This window comes from Colias philodice, chromosome 1, assembly GCF_061535455.1.
Source record: "Colias philodice isolate Cphi_HAF_F1 chromosome 1, ilColPhil1 Martin Lab GWU primary, whole genome shotgun sequence".
In the NCBI taxonomy this organism is placed as follows: Eukaryota; Metazoa; Arthropoda; class Insecta; order Lepidoptera; family Pieridae; genus Colias; species Colias philodice.
The window spans coordinates 16,731,760-16,748,852 of record NC_143086.1 but is presented as its reverse complement, the minus strand read 5'-3'; the positions used below and the strand labels follow the sequence as shown (position 1 = coordinate 16,748,852).

The 17,093-nt window shown below is 40.2% G+C and overlaps 1 protein-coding gene across 8 annotated transcripts in view; it reads right to left on the bottom strand.

Moving 5' to 3' along the window:
* Nucleotides 1-1,244: 1,244 nt before the first annotated feature.
* Nucleotides 1,245-17,093, bottom strand: part of cyc (basic helix-loop-helix ARNT-like protein cyc) — a 78,478-nt gene continuing 62,629 nt past the window's right edge. For 6 of the 8 annotated variants that reach the window (XM_089695277.1, XM_089695291.1, XM_089695283.1 and 3 more), the window contains 11 exons: nt 15,852-15,998; nt 13,458-13,574; nt 12,681-12,749; nt 12,109-12,445; nt 11,674-11,791; nt 10,234-10,410; nt 9,457-9,661; nt 8,770-8,973; nt 8,293-8,435; nt 7,570-7,742; nt 1,245-2,557 (listed from right to left, as the gene is read on the bottom strand). In XM_089695277.1, coding sequence (XP_089551403.1) covers nt 2,264-2,557; nt 7,570-7,742; nt 8,293-8,435; nt 8,770-8,973; nt 9,457-9,661; nt 10,234-10,410; nt 11,674-11,791; nt 12,109-12,445; nt 12,681-12,749; nt 13,458-13,574; nt 15,852-15,998 — 1,984 coding nt within the window. In that variant the 3' untranslated portion in view covers nt 1,245-2,263. The remainder of the gene's footprint in view (nt 2,558-7,569; nt 7,743-8,292; nt 8,436-8,769; nt 8,974-9,456; nt 9,662-10,233; nt 10,411-11,673; nt 11,792-12,108; nt 12,446-12,680; nt 12,750-13,457; nt 13,575-15,851; nt 15,999-17,093) is intronic. The other 2 variants (XM_089695261.1, XM_089695267.1) reach the window with 2 other exon arrangements.

Here is a 17,093-nt window from a genome sequence, read left to right as displayed (position 1 = left end):
ATATAATGTAAATTGTTCATATTTCAGAAACAGTCGCAAGGGCAAGTTAAAAATAATTCGCAAGAAAGGCAAATAAAACAAATGTTCCGGGAAACATATTTTATTCAATTAAACAACAATACAGCATTCCAGTAGCACTGGAACTATCATTTAAAACCTTTTGCCGAAAAATATCATATTTTTATTACTAAATTGTGATACATTACTAGTTATATACATTTAATTTTTATATTCAAACTACGATTTTAACCTAGACTTAAGACAAAAAATATCTACTTAATGCTACAAATTTTTCTTAAAAATAATAGCTCCAGTGTGACATCGGCCCGAGGACACAGGCTGCGACTACAAAATATAATAAATATGTACACAACGACGGAACTGTCCGCCAACAAATGATTTTACAACACGACAAATTGCACCTTAAGATTCAACATTTAATATCAAAATATTCCATATTATGATATTTCAAAATTTTGAAATCAATTAAAAATACTGTGTTATAACTAGAGATTAACTTTTAAGTTACAGTACGCAGCAGCGGGACGTCCACAAGTCATACGTTATGGTAGCAAAGTTCAAATGTTTAAAAACAATCATCAGCTGATAATACCGCGGGGAACTTGGCCCACATCTCCACAGCGATAACGTGCTGGCCTCGAATAGACTTATTTTCATATAAACAATTTAAATAGAGATAAACACAATTAAAAGTGTTTCAGTGTTTTCTACCCAATTAGTGATGTTTCATGGATCCGACACTCCAATAAGATAATTTAGGAAAGTTTAACAAAACGATCGTGAACTCAAATTATTTGCGGACGTCCCCTGCATTCCCACATAGACAATTTAAAATTAACTAACAATAATATTATTAATAACTTAAGATATGGCCATTGAATTGCACTAAACACGACACAAAGTTCTGGTAAATAAACATGGCCGAAGGGTTACGTAGTATTAGGGCCTACACACACACACGCACGGCAAAAGGACGCGGTAACTGTAGACTGTGCGCGTGTGAAGACGACATTATTCACAATCCAAGCGCTGAAAATTCATTTCCTAAAAAAAATTAGACTTGGACGAAAGCAGACTTCTGAGGGGCAAAATCATATTTTGATGTTTAAAATTAATGTATGTACTTTGAAACTGTTCGGTGAAAGGCTGGCTTTACGCAAAACAGCATGGCTTAGATTTGTATAAAAATAATAGATATTTAAACTATAATACAGGTTACGTTATTGTAACTAAAACGCAATATAAATAAAATCACAGCTCAGTCGTATCCTAACGAGTAGAAACTACGACCCGCGCCAATAAAGTAGCGAATCAAAGAGCGTGCGCGTGTCGACTGTCGTCTCGCTTACTCATTGGTGTTCATTACGTTCTATCTCGCTCGCTCACGTTCGTTTCTTTATTGGCGCGAGCTAACTCCACATAGACCTCGTTCGTAAACTCCCTAAAATTTTTGTACTAAATTTAACTCATATCTTTTTGGTACCGGTTTTACTGTGATTGAATTTAAGGTGGGCCTCTTATAACCCAATTTGGAAAATCTCTAACCACCCACAGAAGATTTATTATGGGCATTATTGTCTACATGACGAACTGTGCGCAATGCTCTCTATCGAGTTAGACTCTTTGAGCGAATGTTGCCTCATATAAAAATAAGGTCATAATATACATAGTCATTAAATTAAAGTAAACAAAAAAAAAAACGGAAATTCCTGATTTATACTAAAAATAAGAAAAGGACTTCATTCTGAATGGTAGGCTGTACGTAAGTTATTAGAAAATAAAACAAATTTAAATTAGTTTACAATTACTTACAAATTGATTATTTATACCTGAATTACTTTATAATTGTATCTTGGAAGTCACACTGAAGAGAATGGTAACTAAGTTAGGAATAGTGCTGTATGATTGCCAGTGAGAAGAATTTTTTTCAATCGACGCATGAATTTAAATTAAGGTAAACTGTACACAAGAAATAATCATATCCGCTAGAAGGTATAAAGCTTTCAACGGCAGTATATACACGATACAGCACACTCCTAACGCTACAATCTAAAATTTGTACAAAGTGGAGTTTAACTTTCTCAACGATGACTTAAAATGCAATACGCAGGACGTCCTTGAGACTGATTTTTGAACAAAGTAATTTTCAATATATACAGTACACCACAGAAGGACTGTGACTTCTTTTTACATAAATACAAAGTCGAAATCGAGCTAACAAAGGTCGTCGGCTCGAGGCAGCTCAGGGCAGCGGCCAGGGCAGGCCGGAGAAGTTGACGGGCCCGCCGAGCCCCGCGTCCGCCTCCAGCAGGCTCATGATGACCGCCATGGCCGCCTCGCCGTTGCCGTCGATGGGCAGCGGCGGGCTGGCGGGCGGCGGCGTGCCGGCGGGCCCCGCGCCCGGCAGCGGCCCGCCGGCGGGCTGCGGGGGGGGCGAGCCCGCCGCGCCCGCCGCGCTCAGCGGCACGTTGTTGCGCACGTGCGCCGCGCCGTACGCGCCCAGCTCCGCGCCCAGCACCGAGTCCACCAGGCTCGACTGCAAACACACACACACGCACCGTTACACTCACAGTGACCACAACGAGCGACAGACAAGTTTAAACAATATGTGTTATAAATACAGACTTATACTGTCTCACCATTACTATTAAAGTGACAGATCCCTGGTTTAAAGTTAGACTGTGTTTAAATTGTTTTGTGGTAAGACCAATAAAATCTGCCGCCCGCTGTCATATAATAATATGACAATTGACAGAATTCAATATTTTTAGCGAATAGAAAGTACTTTTTATATTGTAGTTGTTACTCCATAGTGCATTTACCTGTATTGCGACAAAATGAAATTAATGAGTTTCTCCTGAGTAATCTATACTAATATTATAAAGCTGAAGAGTTTGTTAGTTTGTTTGTTTGTTTGTTTGTTTGAACGCGCTAATCTCGGGAACTACTGGTCCGATTTGAACAATTCTTTCAGTGTTAGATAGCTCATTTATCGAGGAAGGCTATAGGCTATATACCATCACGCTACGACCAACAGGAGAGGAGCCACGGGGGTGAAACCGCGCAGAGCGGCTAGTCTAATATAACAAGTACTACATCTTCATCACCGTGAATGATATTATAGGTATATTAAGAAGAGCTGGAACGTCAACACATTTACACAATGCACATGTTAGGCCGGGAGATACTGACACAAAATTTCGGGCCATTTGTAACAGGATGGCGGTCTAGAGGGGTCTTAGTACGCAATGACAAAAAGAAAAATGATGGTCAGAACGCTGGCACCGGCGGACTAGTCGCGTGGGCGTTAGTCACACTCGTCGGATAAATAGCGAAAGTCCAACGATTTGTAACACAAAAATTTTAGAATTTACCGATAGCCCTTAAAAAAGATGTAGGCGGTAGTGTCATGCCATACAGTTACGATGTGACTTACAGTCCGCCATACCGACGTGAATGCGTTGATTAAAAAAAAAACAATTCAACCATTTGTACCGAGCTCACTTTTGCAGAGGTAACCATCGTCGTGCAGCCATTTACTAAAATTGCCATGCCATACTTTTCGGACGATTCCAAATGGTCGCCATAACGCGGAAAAGTCAAACGATTTGTAAATCGTTTGACTTTCGCTATTTATCCGACGAGTTCGACTAACGCCCACGCGACTAGTCCGCCAGTACCAGCGTTCTGAGTTCTGACCATCATTTTTCTTTTAGTCATTGCGTAATAAGACCTCTGTAGAACCGCCATTCTGTTACAAATGACCCGAAATTTTGTGTCAGTATCTCCCGGCCTATGTATGTGTCATATTTTGCAATTGTTTATAAATACAGGGTGATGTAATTGGTGTAGTACGAATATCTAAAAATCTATGAAGAATTTTGTGATACAGTAAATGGAAGAATTATAGACTATTTTACAGTATTTAATAAAATCATTTAATTTTTTGTTCATTTTCATTAGAAATGTCAATTTTTCTCACCAAGGTGGAAATTTGGATGATAAGGATCTTGTTAGAAAAATATAAATTTTGACTAAAATCGGCATTTTTTTTTCAAAAATCAAATAACTAATTAATAATCAGAGTTATCACATTATTAAAAAAATAAGCCAAACTATACACAATTTTTACCTACTTGATGCAATCCTCAAAGATCTCAACCCAATAGAAAGTAGCATCACAAAATGTGAACTTTAACTTGAAAACTGTGTAAGAATTATTTAGAAAGGAAGCAAATGCTATTAGTCTGGATATGTTTTTTTTTTTTTTTTTTTTTTATATATATTAGCGGGCAAACGAGCTGGCGCGTCATCGGATTAATACGATGATTGGCGCCGCCCATAATCACCCACAAGACCTGTACGGTTGCAGGTGTGTTGCCGGCCTTTTAGGGAAGAGTACGCTCTCTTTTTGAAGTACCCTAAGTCGTATCTGTCCGGAAATGCTGAGCTCGGAAGGTCGTTCCACAAAGGAGTGGTGCGTGGCAGAAAGTTCCTCCTAAATCGCACGGTGGATGAGCGCCAAGTATCCAGATGTTGTGGGTGATATTTCAACTTGTGGCGAGCAGTTCGATGGTGAAATTCAGCAGCCGGTATTGTTCCGAACAGTTCGTCAGAGCATTCGCCGTGGTAGATGCGGTAAAATACGCAGAGAGAAGCAACATCTCTACGGAGAGCCAAAGAGTCCAGCCGATCAGTAATACGAGGGTCGTCCACTAATCGAGCAGCTCGTCGCTGGATTCGGTCAAAAGGAAGGAGCTGATACTTGGGTGCCCCGGCCCAGAGATGGGAACAGTATTCCATGTGCGGCCTGACTTGAGCCTTGTAAAGTTGTAGGCGTTGGCCGGGTGTGAAATACTGTCCCGCTCTACAGAGCACACCAAGTTTTTGGGAGGCTAGCTTAGCCTTTCCTTCCAGATGACAACGAAACTGGACATCATTCGATATTTCGACTCCAAGTATACTAATGCTGGCTGAGACTCTGGTGGGAATGCCCTGAAAAACTGGAGACACGACGAAGGGAGTTTTTTTGGTGGTAAACGCGCAAACTTGTGTCTTTTTTGGGTTGAACTCAACAAGGTTATGTTTTCCCCAATTGGAGATCTCCACAAGAGAGTTCTCGATTTGAGACACAAGCTCGTTCCGGTGCTCAGTAACGGTATCCCGAGAAATATTGCATCGGCCGGTATAATGTGCGTCAACAGTGCTGTCGTCTGCATAACAATGAATGCCACTAGGCAGTAGCATGTCATTGATATGCAGAAGAAACAAAGTTGGAGAAAGAACGCAGCCTTGTGGGACCCCAGCATTCACAGGCTTAGTTTCGGAGCACGAACCGTCGACAACGACTTTGATACTCCGCTCTGTGAGGAAACTGGTGACCCACTGACACAATTTCTCGGGAATCCCGTATGATGGTAGCTTGGAAAGGAGTGCCTTGTGCCAGACCCGGTCAAAGGCTTTCGCTATGTCCAGACTAACTGCTAAAGCTTCACCCTTGCTCTCAATAGCAGTCGCCCATTTGTGAGTCAAGAGCGCCAAAAGATCGCCAGCTGAGCGACCCTTACGGAAACCGTATTGGCAATCGCTAATCAGCTGGCGCTCCTCAAGAAACTCTAGAAGCTGGCGATTGATAATGGATTCCATTACCTTTGAGAGCAGAGAGGTGATAGCAATAGGTCTATAATTGGACGGGTCTGAGCGATCGCCTTTTTTGGGAATGGGATGCACTAAAGAGGTTTTCCAAGAGCTTGGGACTATACCTGAAGAGTATGAGCACCGAAAGAGACGTATGTTTAGTGACGTTTGGAGAAAGACGCGAGAACATGAGGAAAAATATATTCAATTAGAACCAAAAGTAGATAATTACACTGACTCATTTATAATAACATTAAGAAATTCCGACAACGAAACATCGAGTTCTTCGAGCGATGAAAGTTACAGTGAAGTAGAAGATTACGATTATGATTAAATCGATTCTTCTTCTTCTCTATAGATACTGCTTTCTGAATTGGTGGTAAATGTTAAAACTGTTAAACTGTTATGACGATTCAAAAGTGCTTCTAGAAGAAGTCTAATTGTATAAATCTTTGAGTTTAAGTTTAAAACCAATAGTGTGAAAATTATACAATAAACATGTAACACATATGTATTTGTTAGCGCGTATTGGTAGGTATTACGTACTTACTACAAATATAATATTTCTTAGATATCTTTACTCGACCAAAGTCAGGAATTTAATTATTATTTGATAATTGAATGATTATTAATACTTTTATCCAATTGATTATTATTAGAATAAATAATTAACTTCATCAATTGATTTACTTTTAAATTATAATTTTACAGGTAAATTATGAGAGCTTTCATAAGTAATTATATTTGCATATACAACGCACCCATTTTACAATTCAAGTCTAAAATGAAACTAGAGTCGCATTTATTTTTGAACATACTGTAAGTGAAATTGCATAAGTGTGAGTACTGTGAACATGCCAGCTTTCCCTAATTGACCGATACTCCAAAAGGTAAGCTATGGGCGACATTTGTTTTCTACGGCACAAAATTATTAATCTTAGCAACAGTATTTTCTTGTATTAATATAAAAAAAGACAATTGCATATCTTACAAACATAAACAGGCTTACAAAGCAACTTCAGTTCTTTTTGAAATTTTACTAAACACACTAAATAAAACAATAAAAGCAAACTATATTGTCACCAATTCGTGCATACATATACATATACAATACAATACAGACAAACCAAGCAAGTAAATTATAAAATATCTTACCCGGAAATGCATGAACCAAACTCATAACACCAAAAGCCAAGTTATGCGAGGTTTAAAAGAAAAATACATGAACTGCTCGAAGTGTGTTTATTGAAATGGAATGAGACATGGGGGTGATGGTAGACTTCTGTGGAGCGGACGGGTGTCGGGTGTCGGGAGGCCGTCAGTCTGTGGTGTCGGGTGTGCTCTACACATGGTATAGTCTGTGGTTAGGCAGCTGCCTACCACGGGAACTGTTGACAAGCAAGGGCACGTTCTTTCAAGCAGCTCATGTATTCACAACTACCCCTTTTGAGACGGAGAGATTCCGGAAGGACTACCACGTTTATGGCGTTTCTTAGGTATAAATAAAAAAGTTGCAAAACAATAAAAGGCAAAGACAGAAAGCAGCATTTTAAATCCGAATTTTTTGAAAAATAATATTAAACATATTTTTTTAAAGTTTGTTTAAATGTGACACTCATGCACCATGCATTTTTTGTTATTGAAGTAGAGATCTGTGACGCATTCGAAAAATATTTCAAGATAAAATATACATATGGAATGGATGTGCGAGAAAATTATTAGGTTTTTTACGCTTAAAGTGGTTTAAAAAAGAGATATAAAGGTATAAGAAGCTGTATGAAATAATTTGGTGAAAATATATTTTTTACTATGAGCGTCCGCAGCGCACACGCATGCATGTACGTGCATGCGTGCATGCGTGTACGTGCATGTGTACACGCCTGTGTATGTATGCTCTGAGTACGTTGTCACCTGGTGTCCAAAGAGCGCGTCCTGCAGCAGGTCGGCGGGCAGGTCGGGCGAGAAGTCGGCGGGCCGGCGCAGGGCCTCCTCGGCGATGGTGGAGCCCACCTTGTGCGACTCCAGCTGCGAGTCGATCAGCCGCTGCATCTCCACGTCCGCCTCCGCCAAGCCCTCCTCACCTTCTGGGACGTAATATATAATACACATGTTAGTGCTAGCTGTAGTGATGCAGTGTCACGGCTATTACGTTTAGTAACAAAACATATCTGAAATATTTAGAAAGAATAATATTACCTTTGTATTTTTTTAAATTAATTTAGGAGACATTTGCCGCAATTTCATATTCTAAAGTTATCCCGTGTAATATCAACTGTCAAAATTTGAAATTGCCGCCTTCTTACATTACATTGTCAATGTATTTTATTGCTATAATCTGTGGTTCACTTCCTTGTTCTTTTTCGCGTCGTCCGTTGAGACTGTAACTGTACTTTTTTTTTTTGATTTAATAAAACAAAGTTTCTGTTCAACTTATAAAACCGTTGTTTTATTTACAACAACATCAACTTTATTAATTAAGTAGTAATAACTCAGGCCCCGGAATCACAGACACAATAGAAAATCTATTGTGTCGTGGACCGATCGGGCCGTTCGGGGCTCAATGGGTTAAAAAACTTTCTATAAATTCCTCTAGAACATGAAAAAAGAACGTAAACTTTGAATGTATCAAGTTACCAGATCGCGACGACACGGCCGTGTGATTCACCGCGTTCTTGTACGCCTCGTCATCGAACCCGGTCTCGGTGGGCGGCTCGGCGGTGATCGCCACCACTGTGTTGTTGGCCACCAGGCTCTCTACATCCTTCGTCCACGGGTTGCTGTGCGTTACAAACGTTTTATTTCCATGATATGAACATTTTTAAACTCAAATAAATAACGCAATGGGATGTAATTTACGAATCTTTTCAAATTAACAATTTTATCCTTATTCGTGATGCTCATTGTTGCCCAAATATATTTTTCATATTTAAGATAAAGGCAAGGTTAAGTTTATTTATGTGAAGAGCGGACTAACAGGTGTTAGGTGATCATCGTCGCCGTCTGTAAAGTGTACGCTCTTTCGAAAGCTATAGGGAACGTAAGGTGTAGAAGTGGATTGGCACATAATGGTAGTACAGTAGGGTAGTAGTACAGTTGGTGGGTGGTGGGTACCGGAAGGGCTTGAAGTGCGTGGCGAGGCGCGCGTAGAGGCCGTCCTTGCGGCGGAAGCAGTAGGGCGGCGAGCGCGCGGGCTCGCGCCGCAGCAGCGCCGCCTTGTGCGCGCGCGCCACCGCGCCCAGCTCGCGCGCCCACACGTGCTCGTACAGGCTCGTGCCCAGCAGCTCCTGCGGCAGGAACCCCAGCGCGATCGTCACCCTGCGCACACCCCCACATACACATTACTATCGGGGACCAGTTATCTTCAAAATATTTATACAATAGAACTGAAAAAAAAAACAAAATAAATGAAACCGCAGAGGTAAGTAATAGCTATCAAATAAAATGAACAATCAAAATCGGTACTCTCATTTAGGTTAGGTAACAAACGTGAAAAAAGCGATCTGTTACAAAAAACAAAGACGTGTGGCACTCGGGGACTGCCGCGGTAAAGCTATTGCATGCTATGCCTTCAAGCCACACCTCCGTGCCCGTCGGAGTGGGGAGCGTGAGGTTTTTAGTTATGTAATTTCTGGATTCGGTCCCCGCGCTCAAGGCCCGCAATAGAAGCTATGCAATAGCTTAATAATTAATGAATTCTAACGGGTATTTAAAAATGTAACTTCGTCCATTTATCACTATTACTTCGAGTACCTATGAGCATGTATACAAGCTTAAGTTTTAGTGTGTGGTGGTACTGACCGCTGGTCCACAAACAGGAACTTGCCGTCGGGCGCGTGGCGGGACACGAACTGCAGCAGGGGCGCGGGGGGCGCGGGCGGCGCGGGGGCGGGCAGCGCGCGCCCCACCGCCACCAGGCACGACAGCGTGCTCGCGTCCTCCTCCGCGCCCGGCTCCCCCCCGCCACACTCCGACAACTCCGCGGGTGCCCACGATTTTAGGTACCCTGAGTGATATAATAAAGTTACATTGGACTGGCTTATCTTCTAAATGATTTTGAAACTATCAATGACTATATATACTAGATAGAAAATATTATAGGATAAAAAAAATTACTATTATGTATCTAAAAATTTTTTATACATTTTTCAAATTTTACATTTTTTTCAACTTTAAATTTATGCCAAACTGGCATGTCTTGTTGATCAACTTCAATATAATAATAAATTTGCAAACATTATAAATGTAAATAGATACTATCAAGACGAGCGGAGAGAAATAGCAGGACTTAATCGAATAAAATTACGATTGCAGGCAAAGAGGCGCGGAAGTAGACCTATTAGGCGCGCCGCTGCAATTTAATAAATTTAATTTATATTCTTGGTAAACACCACGTATTTTGCCTATTAAATAGGGGTTTTGAGGTTAAATTATTAAATTTTAATGTCTCAGCATAAGCACTTAAACCAAAGACTTCTATTATTGGCAAAACTAAGCATATGAGCTCAATTTCTTAAATTTGTATTTCTAACATCAACTCCATCGAAGAACAGTTTCAGATAAGCGAATAATACTGACCTGTGCACTGCACGACGCAGTACTTGCGCTCGTTGGTCTTCTTGCGCGCCTTGTCCTCCTCCTTGACCTCGTCGGCGCGCTCCTGGCGGCACTTGATGCGGCAGCAGAACGAGCGGCGCGCGCCCGGGCACAGCCGCGACGCGCCCGACACCACGTCCGCCTTCACTGGCAACATCGCTGCGCATACAGCACCCTCATGTACCGTCTCGCCTGTCCCCCGTCTCCCCGCCCCCCTTCACCCGCATACAGTACATTGACCCACGTCACAGGACCAGAACTGAGATACACAATACGGGATCAAGTGGGGCGGGCGACGGGCACAGCGAGTGGGTTACTTGCCAGACCAAGGATAACTTTGGGACATTAAATACTAGGCAAGTTCGATACGTCTATAACATTTAATGAAAAGATAGAAAAAGTTACTCAATTTCTAATAGACAAAAAAAGAAATTTACATGTCCGAGTGGTATTGATTTACAATAAACTGAAAGAAATTGAAACAACTTGAGGTTTGATTTAATTACTGGGACCACAAAGAATGGCTCATACATTTTTGGAGATACACATATTTTCAAAGTCTATTTATCAATTCAGTTATGTGAACCAGAATTGCATGGCCAGACGAGGTTGAAACGAATATGCGATATAATATAATGTGAAATTTCGAATAATGGCATTTCGAATAATGGCAACAACTGAAAGCGAGACGGTTGTCGGTACATTTGTCTCGTAACCTAGACGGAGCATAGACGAAACCTATATTTTATTTAAGGTTATCATATTATTTCTCTCAACTAGGATTTCAGCGAAATGATATTCCCTTTAAATTGGCGGCAACTGATACTTCTTAAAAAAATAGGGCGAACAAAGTCTCCTGGATAAGAATGTTCTTACATTAAATTTTCCAGGAATTCATCTCACTTTCCTATTAACGCACCTTTTAACCTTATTCTTGAAGCTCAATAATAAGCAGGTCATATGAGATGTGTAACGTTTTGTAAACATCCATTAGTCTCAGCTCTGTGGTACATTTTCACGTGCCAGTCTCCATAGTGCATTATCGTTAAAGTACTTCATGCGATAATGCATTGTTTACAAAATAATCTGAGCTGAGCTAAAAGGCCTGCAGGATATACCGGGCTTAATTACATTAAGCAGGTTAAATGATTTCAGAATTCAGGTGGCGTGAAAAGCTTTTTGTCCTGGATATTTTGTATTTTATAGAAAACAAAAACGTTTGAATAATATGAGGTACTTACAGTTAATGAGATATTACCAGAATACTTGCCAAATTATACTTTTTAATGCAGAAATAGGAAAATATCTATTTTGTCTGTAAGTTGATAATCAAAAGTTATCTCAGCATTTTTCTTACATGTACAAAATGGATAATGAATAAATAAATGAATATAGCGAAGTGCATTATGCGTCAGTACTAACTCTTAGCATCAATGAGCCGCTCCCTCGGGCTGAGGTCTGACGAGGAGAGTTGCTCCTTCACCTTGGACACGTCCTTCGGGTTCAGGATGTCGAACAGGCTCTGTCCCAGCAGTTCGGACTGGAATGGTATGTTCTCGTTTAGTATTAGATTTAGATGATGTTCAATTATTGGAAGGTTTAATTTTAATTAAATTTTCCATAACATTGGCTAGAATAAGACGTGGTATCGGTGAAGTTGTTCCGAATTTATTGCGTAGAGGCCATATTATTCTTGTACGTACTGTTATACATCCAAATGGTAGGGATAACTTTGGGGTTTGTATGGACGACTAAAAGAAGTCATCCTGTTACATTTTTGTAAAAAAATATGAAAAGCACAAGAGGCCCTTGTTATATGAGAAAGGAGCGTGAATGGAGGGTGTAGTAGTGTGTGACCTGGTCGTAGTGCAGCATGCGCGTGACGCTGGCGGAGACGTAGAGCAGGCGGCCGCGGTCGCAGCCCACGACCATGAGGAAGCAGTCGTGCGCCGCGCGCAGCAGCAGCGCGTTGAGGTCGCGCTCGGGCAGGAAGGCGGGCCGCGGGCGCGGCGCCAGCGGGCCGGCCGCCAGCGCGCCGCGCACCGAGCGCAGGTGCTGCACGGCCATGCGCAGCACCGTCAGCTTGTCCAGCTTGCGCGCCATCGCGCCGCACATCGGCACCATCGCGCTCAGCTCCGAGATGTACGTGTTCATCTTGTCGCGCCGCCGCTTCTCGATCTCGCTGTGGTTCTGTCTGCGGCGTTCGGGAGACACAGTCAGACACGCACAGTACGACGCACACGTCATCACACATAATATTGGAAATTGGGCTTCGGAAGAGATAATGCACAATGTTAAGTCAGAAAAAAGTAACTAGCGGAGCAGAACTTTCGCAGAAGCTAGATACATTCGCATGACAAAAAGGCAAGTAACAAATTATCAAGTATATATTACTAAAACCCCAATGAATTCGAAGATGACAAACTTACTTTTTGTCCGGTAAAGTGCGGGAGGACCGTGCGTCTTCTCCGCCATCGTCATCGTATGTGGTCCCAGAGCTAAAAGTAAAACAAATTTTATTTAATTAATTATTACCTGAACTCACTATTCGATCATGAATAACCTACTTAAAATAAAATTTTAACTATTTTTCTTGGAGTTAATGAAAAGTATTTTCACTATATGTTGCGATTTAATTAATTTATAAAAGGAGTAAGGACTGATTGCCTTTTAGTTCTATCATCTCCTGGGCTAATTGGACTACTAAATAAAATCAATAAACTTTCTCGCCACCTACGAATGATTCTCCAGCAACCTTTTGTTGAAATGTAAGAAAGGGTTGCAAAGTGTATAAGTTATAGGGTGTATATAATATTCCATCAAGCCTGGTGGGCGAGCGGGCAGGTGCTCGGACACAATGAGCGCCGGCGGGTCAGTGGGACCCGTAATTGGCTCCTTTGGGGACTGAAGCCAAATAACGCACCGACTCTATAGCTAGCGAGCACCCATTTATTTCGACTTCACCTATTGCAAATAAATACGAGTGTTGATACAGTCGCAAATAATTTCGACGTGAACAACTTTCTAGGGATTCGACAACTATATTGATATTCTAAGGAACTCAACGAGAAATTGGAATAACGAGTTCCTACGACACAGATTCTTTCAAAAATAAATTTCAAAAATTTGTAAAAAATAATTGTGTCTTAACAAATTAATAGTTTTCGGTGCGAAGAAATTTAATTGGTACTAAGAAAAAAACTCACTAAGAAGATGGTTTCCTCTTGCGTGTGGCGCTGGCGGGCTGCGGCGGCGGGCCGGCTGCGGGCGCGGGCGGCAACGACAGGCCCAGCTCGCAGCTCGACAGCTCGTATCCTTCAGAACTGACACAACTCATCGTTTATATGATATTTTTATATTTTCTAAGACAGGACGTGCACAAAATCGATTACTCTAAATCGATTTTAGATCGGTAGATTCTACGTGTTTTCGAAATAAAAAATAGGAATTGAATGCAGATATTTTGCACGTAAAATATACATACGCTATACAAGAAGTAAGTATCTATATTTAAAATCATGCATTATTCAATATTTCAAACTGGGTAGAGAGTGCAGCTGTAAAAACTATTTGCGTTACTCGTATGAACTATAAGCTCTGTAACACTACGTATGGCTCGTACAAGAGATTAGCAGATTAAACATAACAAAGCACAAATAACACGCAGTTATGTAAATTATGCAACTCCATAAAATGTTGCTGCAAATAGCATTAATACTTCATTATGTATCTGAGATGCTCAAAGTCTGCGAGACATATGTCGCTGCTCACGATCTGCTTTATAATGTGTCTAAATGTAAATGCATTGTTTTTGGGGACGTTGGTAAGCATAGGAAATGTACGTCTGATATATCTCTTTACGCTATAACAGTTGAAAGAGTTTAAAGAGTTTAAGTATCTCGGACACATGCTTACTGATGACCTCAAGGATAATGTAGATATAGAGCGTGAGCGTAGGGCATTGGCGATCCGAAGTAATATAGCCCGTAGATTCCCGTAGAGCCCGTTGTAGTAATTCAGTGAATATCACGCTTTTGCACGCCTCATAAGCGAAGCGTTGAGGTGGGTACTACTGTCACTTCGCGCAAAACATCTGATTTTTCAAACTTAAAATGTCTTTATGTATCATACATTGCACTTGTAAGATAATGCATACACACACATATTAAGAAAAAACACTATTTTTAACGTTCATGATATTTTTGATGTCATTTTTGTTATTTAAACTAGTTAAAAAACAGTTTAAAAAAGTTCTGTCTTGGACGTCCGTGTGTCTGTATGTGCGGATCCTTTTTCTTGTTAACACGATAGTGACCGAAATACTTTACTAATCGAGTCTTTTTTTTTCTCTTACGCTTGAGTATGCTCAGGAATAGAACCCTTTCATTTTTCAGGGTCTGATTCGATGTGGTTTAATTGTTATTAAATAAACAAAAATAATAATTAAAAAAAAATTATGAGGCGTGCACTTTTGGATTTTCCAAATTATTTAAAGCCTACTGTCACTACACGGGTGGTCTATGGTTTGACTATACTGATAGATCGCTTAATGCCTTACGTGTCATGTATAATAATGCGTTTAGAATGATGCTGGGAGTTGGGAGTTGGGACTGCCTCGCTACTGCAGTGCGTCTGGAATGTTCGCTAATGCCCATACTGACGATTTCTGGGCGATTATACGCAGAAAAACAATAGTAAACAATAGAGTGCGGCGCAGTCGCAACAGTCTCATGATGATCATTTCGGAGAGATATATGTCATCTTTCCTGGGACACACTGTGCGTGAACTTGTCCATTCAAAGCGACAGGTTTACGCATAAGGTGCCTCATCAACTGATATTAATTAGTATATTTTAAATATTTAATTATTTACTAACATTAGTTATTAAGTCACGTACTAACATTAATGGATCTCTGTAATGTAATTGTTTAAATAAATTAATTAATACTACATAATGTACCTGAGATTATAAAAATAGACAGATAGCAGTAACTACGTGTGTATTTCCACATCACAACTATTAAATATGGACCATTATGAAATAGCAGACTCTGTTCAAAGATTGAAACCTGTTGGGTTTGACATACGTACTAGAGTTTTCTGTTATGCAATGGCAAATATTTATAGCCAACAAGATTTCAATATGCCTACTAGTGGGAATATAATTATAAGAAGTAAAATTACTCAATTACGCAATAAGAAGCCCTTGTCGCTTACTCAATCTTTATTATTATATAACAAAAGAAAACTGTAGTAGTGCATGTGTGAGTTATGCTCTTTATATTATGTGTTTAAAAGTTTGAAAACGTTGGGCAATACATATGAACAAGATAATGGGGACATATACCTACACAAGAAAATGGGGATATCAGGGATTTTACCAAATCTCCAGGGACCACGAAACCTCAGAAAATGTCGTAAAATTCATAAATAATTATCCAGGACAATTTTCACACACGGCACGATCTGATTCTATACAAGGCTTTCGCTTGTGTTGCTCCGTCACATCGAAGAATATGGCGTTTGCGAACCAGCACTTGGCCAGTGAGACCTATCTCCGCAGTGGGAACATAATGTCAATGATGATGATGGTACTCACTAGGGCGGCGGTTTCCTCTTGCGCGGCTCGACGTGCGCGGGCTGGTGCGGCAGCTCGTGCAGCGCGTGCGGCACGGCGCCCTCGCCGCCCGCCGAGCCCGCGCCCGCCGTCAGCTCGTAGCCCGGCGACGCGCCCGGGACCGAACCGCTGCCACAGACAACGTTTATTCATTTCATTCAATTCTATACAAATTACAAATTTCATTTTATAATAATTATGAAACCTGCAGTTAGAGGAGTGTTGGCACCAAATAGAGTGACAGAGGGTGTATTTATTCTTAAATTATAAAAGTTTTAAATATCTCGTAAACCGATGCACTTTTACGTAGCGTAAAATCTTCTTCAGAACCGGAACAACGTCTACCAGCAGGTATCATATTATTATCTATTCAATACGCCACAGTGGTTTTATTACCAAGATATATCATCATATCATTACTTCTTTCGATCTTTTTGGTACGACATAAAAGATGTATCTATTGTACCTATTGATGGAGAACAGTGCATTAATACCTTTAAAATAGCACTGAAGGAAAATGTATTTGCTTTTTCACTTTAAATTAAGGAACGGCAAAAATGATACATCATTTAGTTTCAGTGAATGAAAATGAGAACACAAAAGAAAATTAGACAAATGTGCATCGAGTGTGTATAAAAGCTCTATTCTTTACCCCGCTTTGAATTTTCACTATAAGAGACAAATATTATATTTTTCTGTGAGTTGTGATTAATTGATGATAATGTTTATTTTATAGTATTTTATTTTTTTTTGTATTCACCTAGCAATTATTATCTGTAGATATATAAAGGCGATGGAAATGTTAGCTGTAGTCATGTTAAATGCCTCTAATTACAGATATGAATGCAGTATAATGTGCGTAATACATAATATTATGATTATTATCATCGCGCAACAGTCCGCCGCGCCGCGGCGGTAACGTTGCAGAAACTACCCATTTACGCTACAAGACTTAAACAAACAAAATAAATTAATCGCTGCCATTGCATTTAGTATTTACGATATGTCTTAAGTTATTGTTTATCAAAATTCTATTTATCCATTTCACATACATAATTATAATTTAATATAGGTAGTTTTTTGCAAACTATAAAAATAATATAATATTGAATGATTGTAGAAAAACACGAATAATGTTGAGTAAACAGGTAGCATACAGTAAGCAGTGATTACTCAATGATATAATCACAACATAAGTAGCGCCCGCGCACGCGACCTTGACAC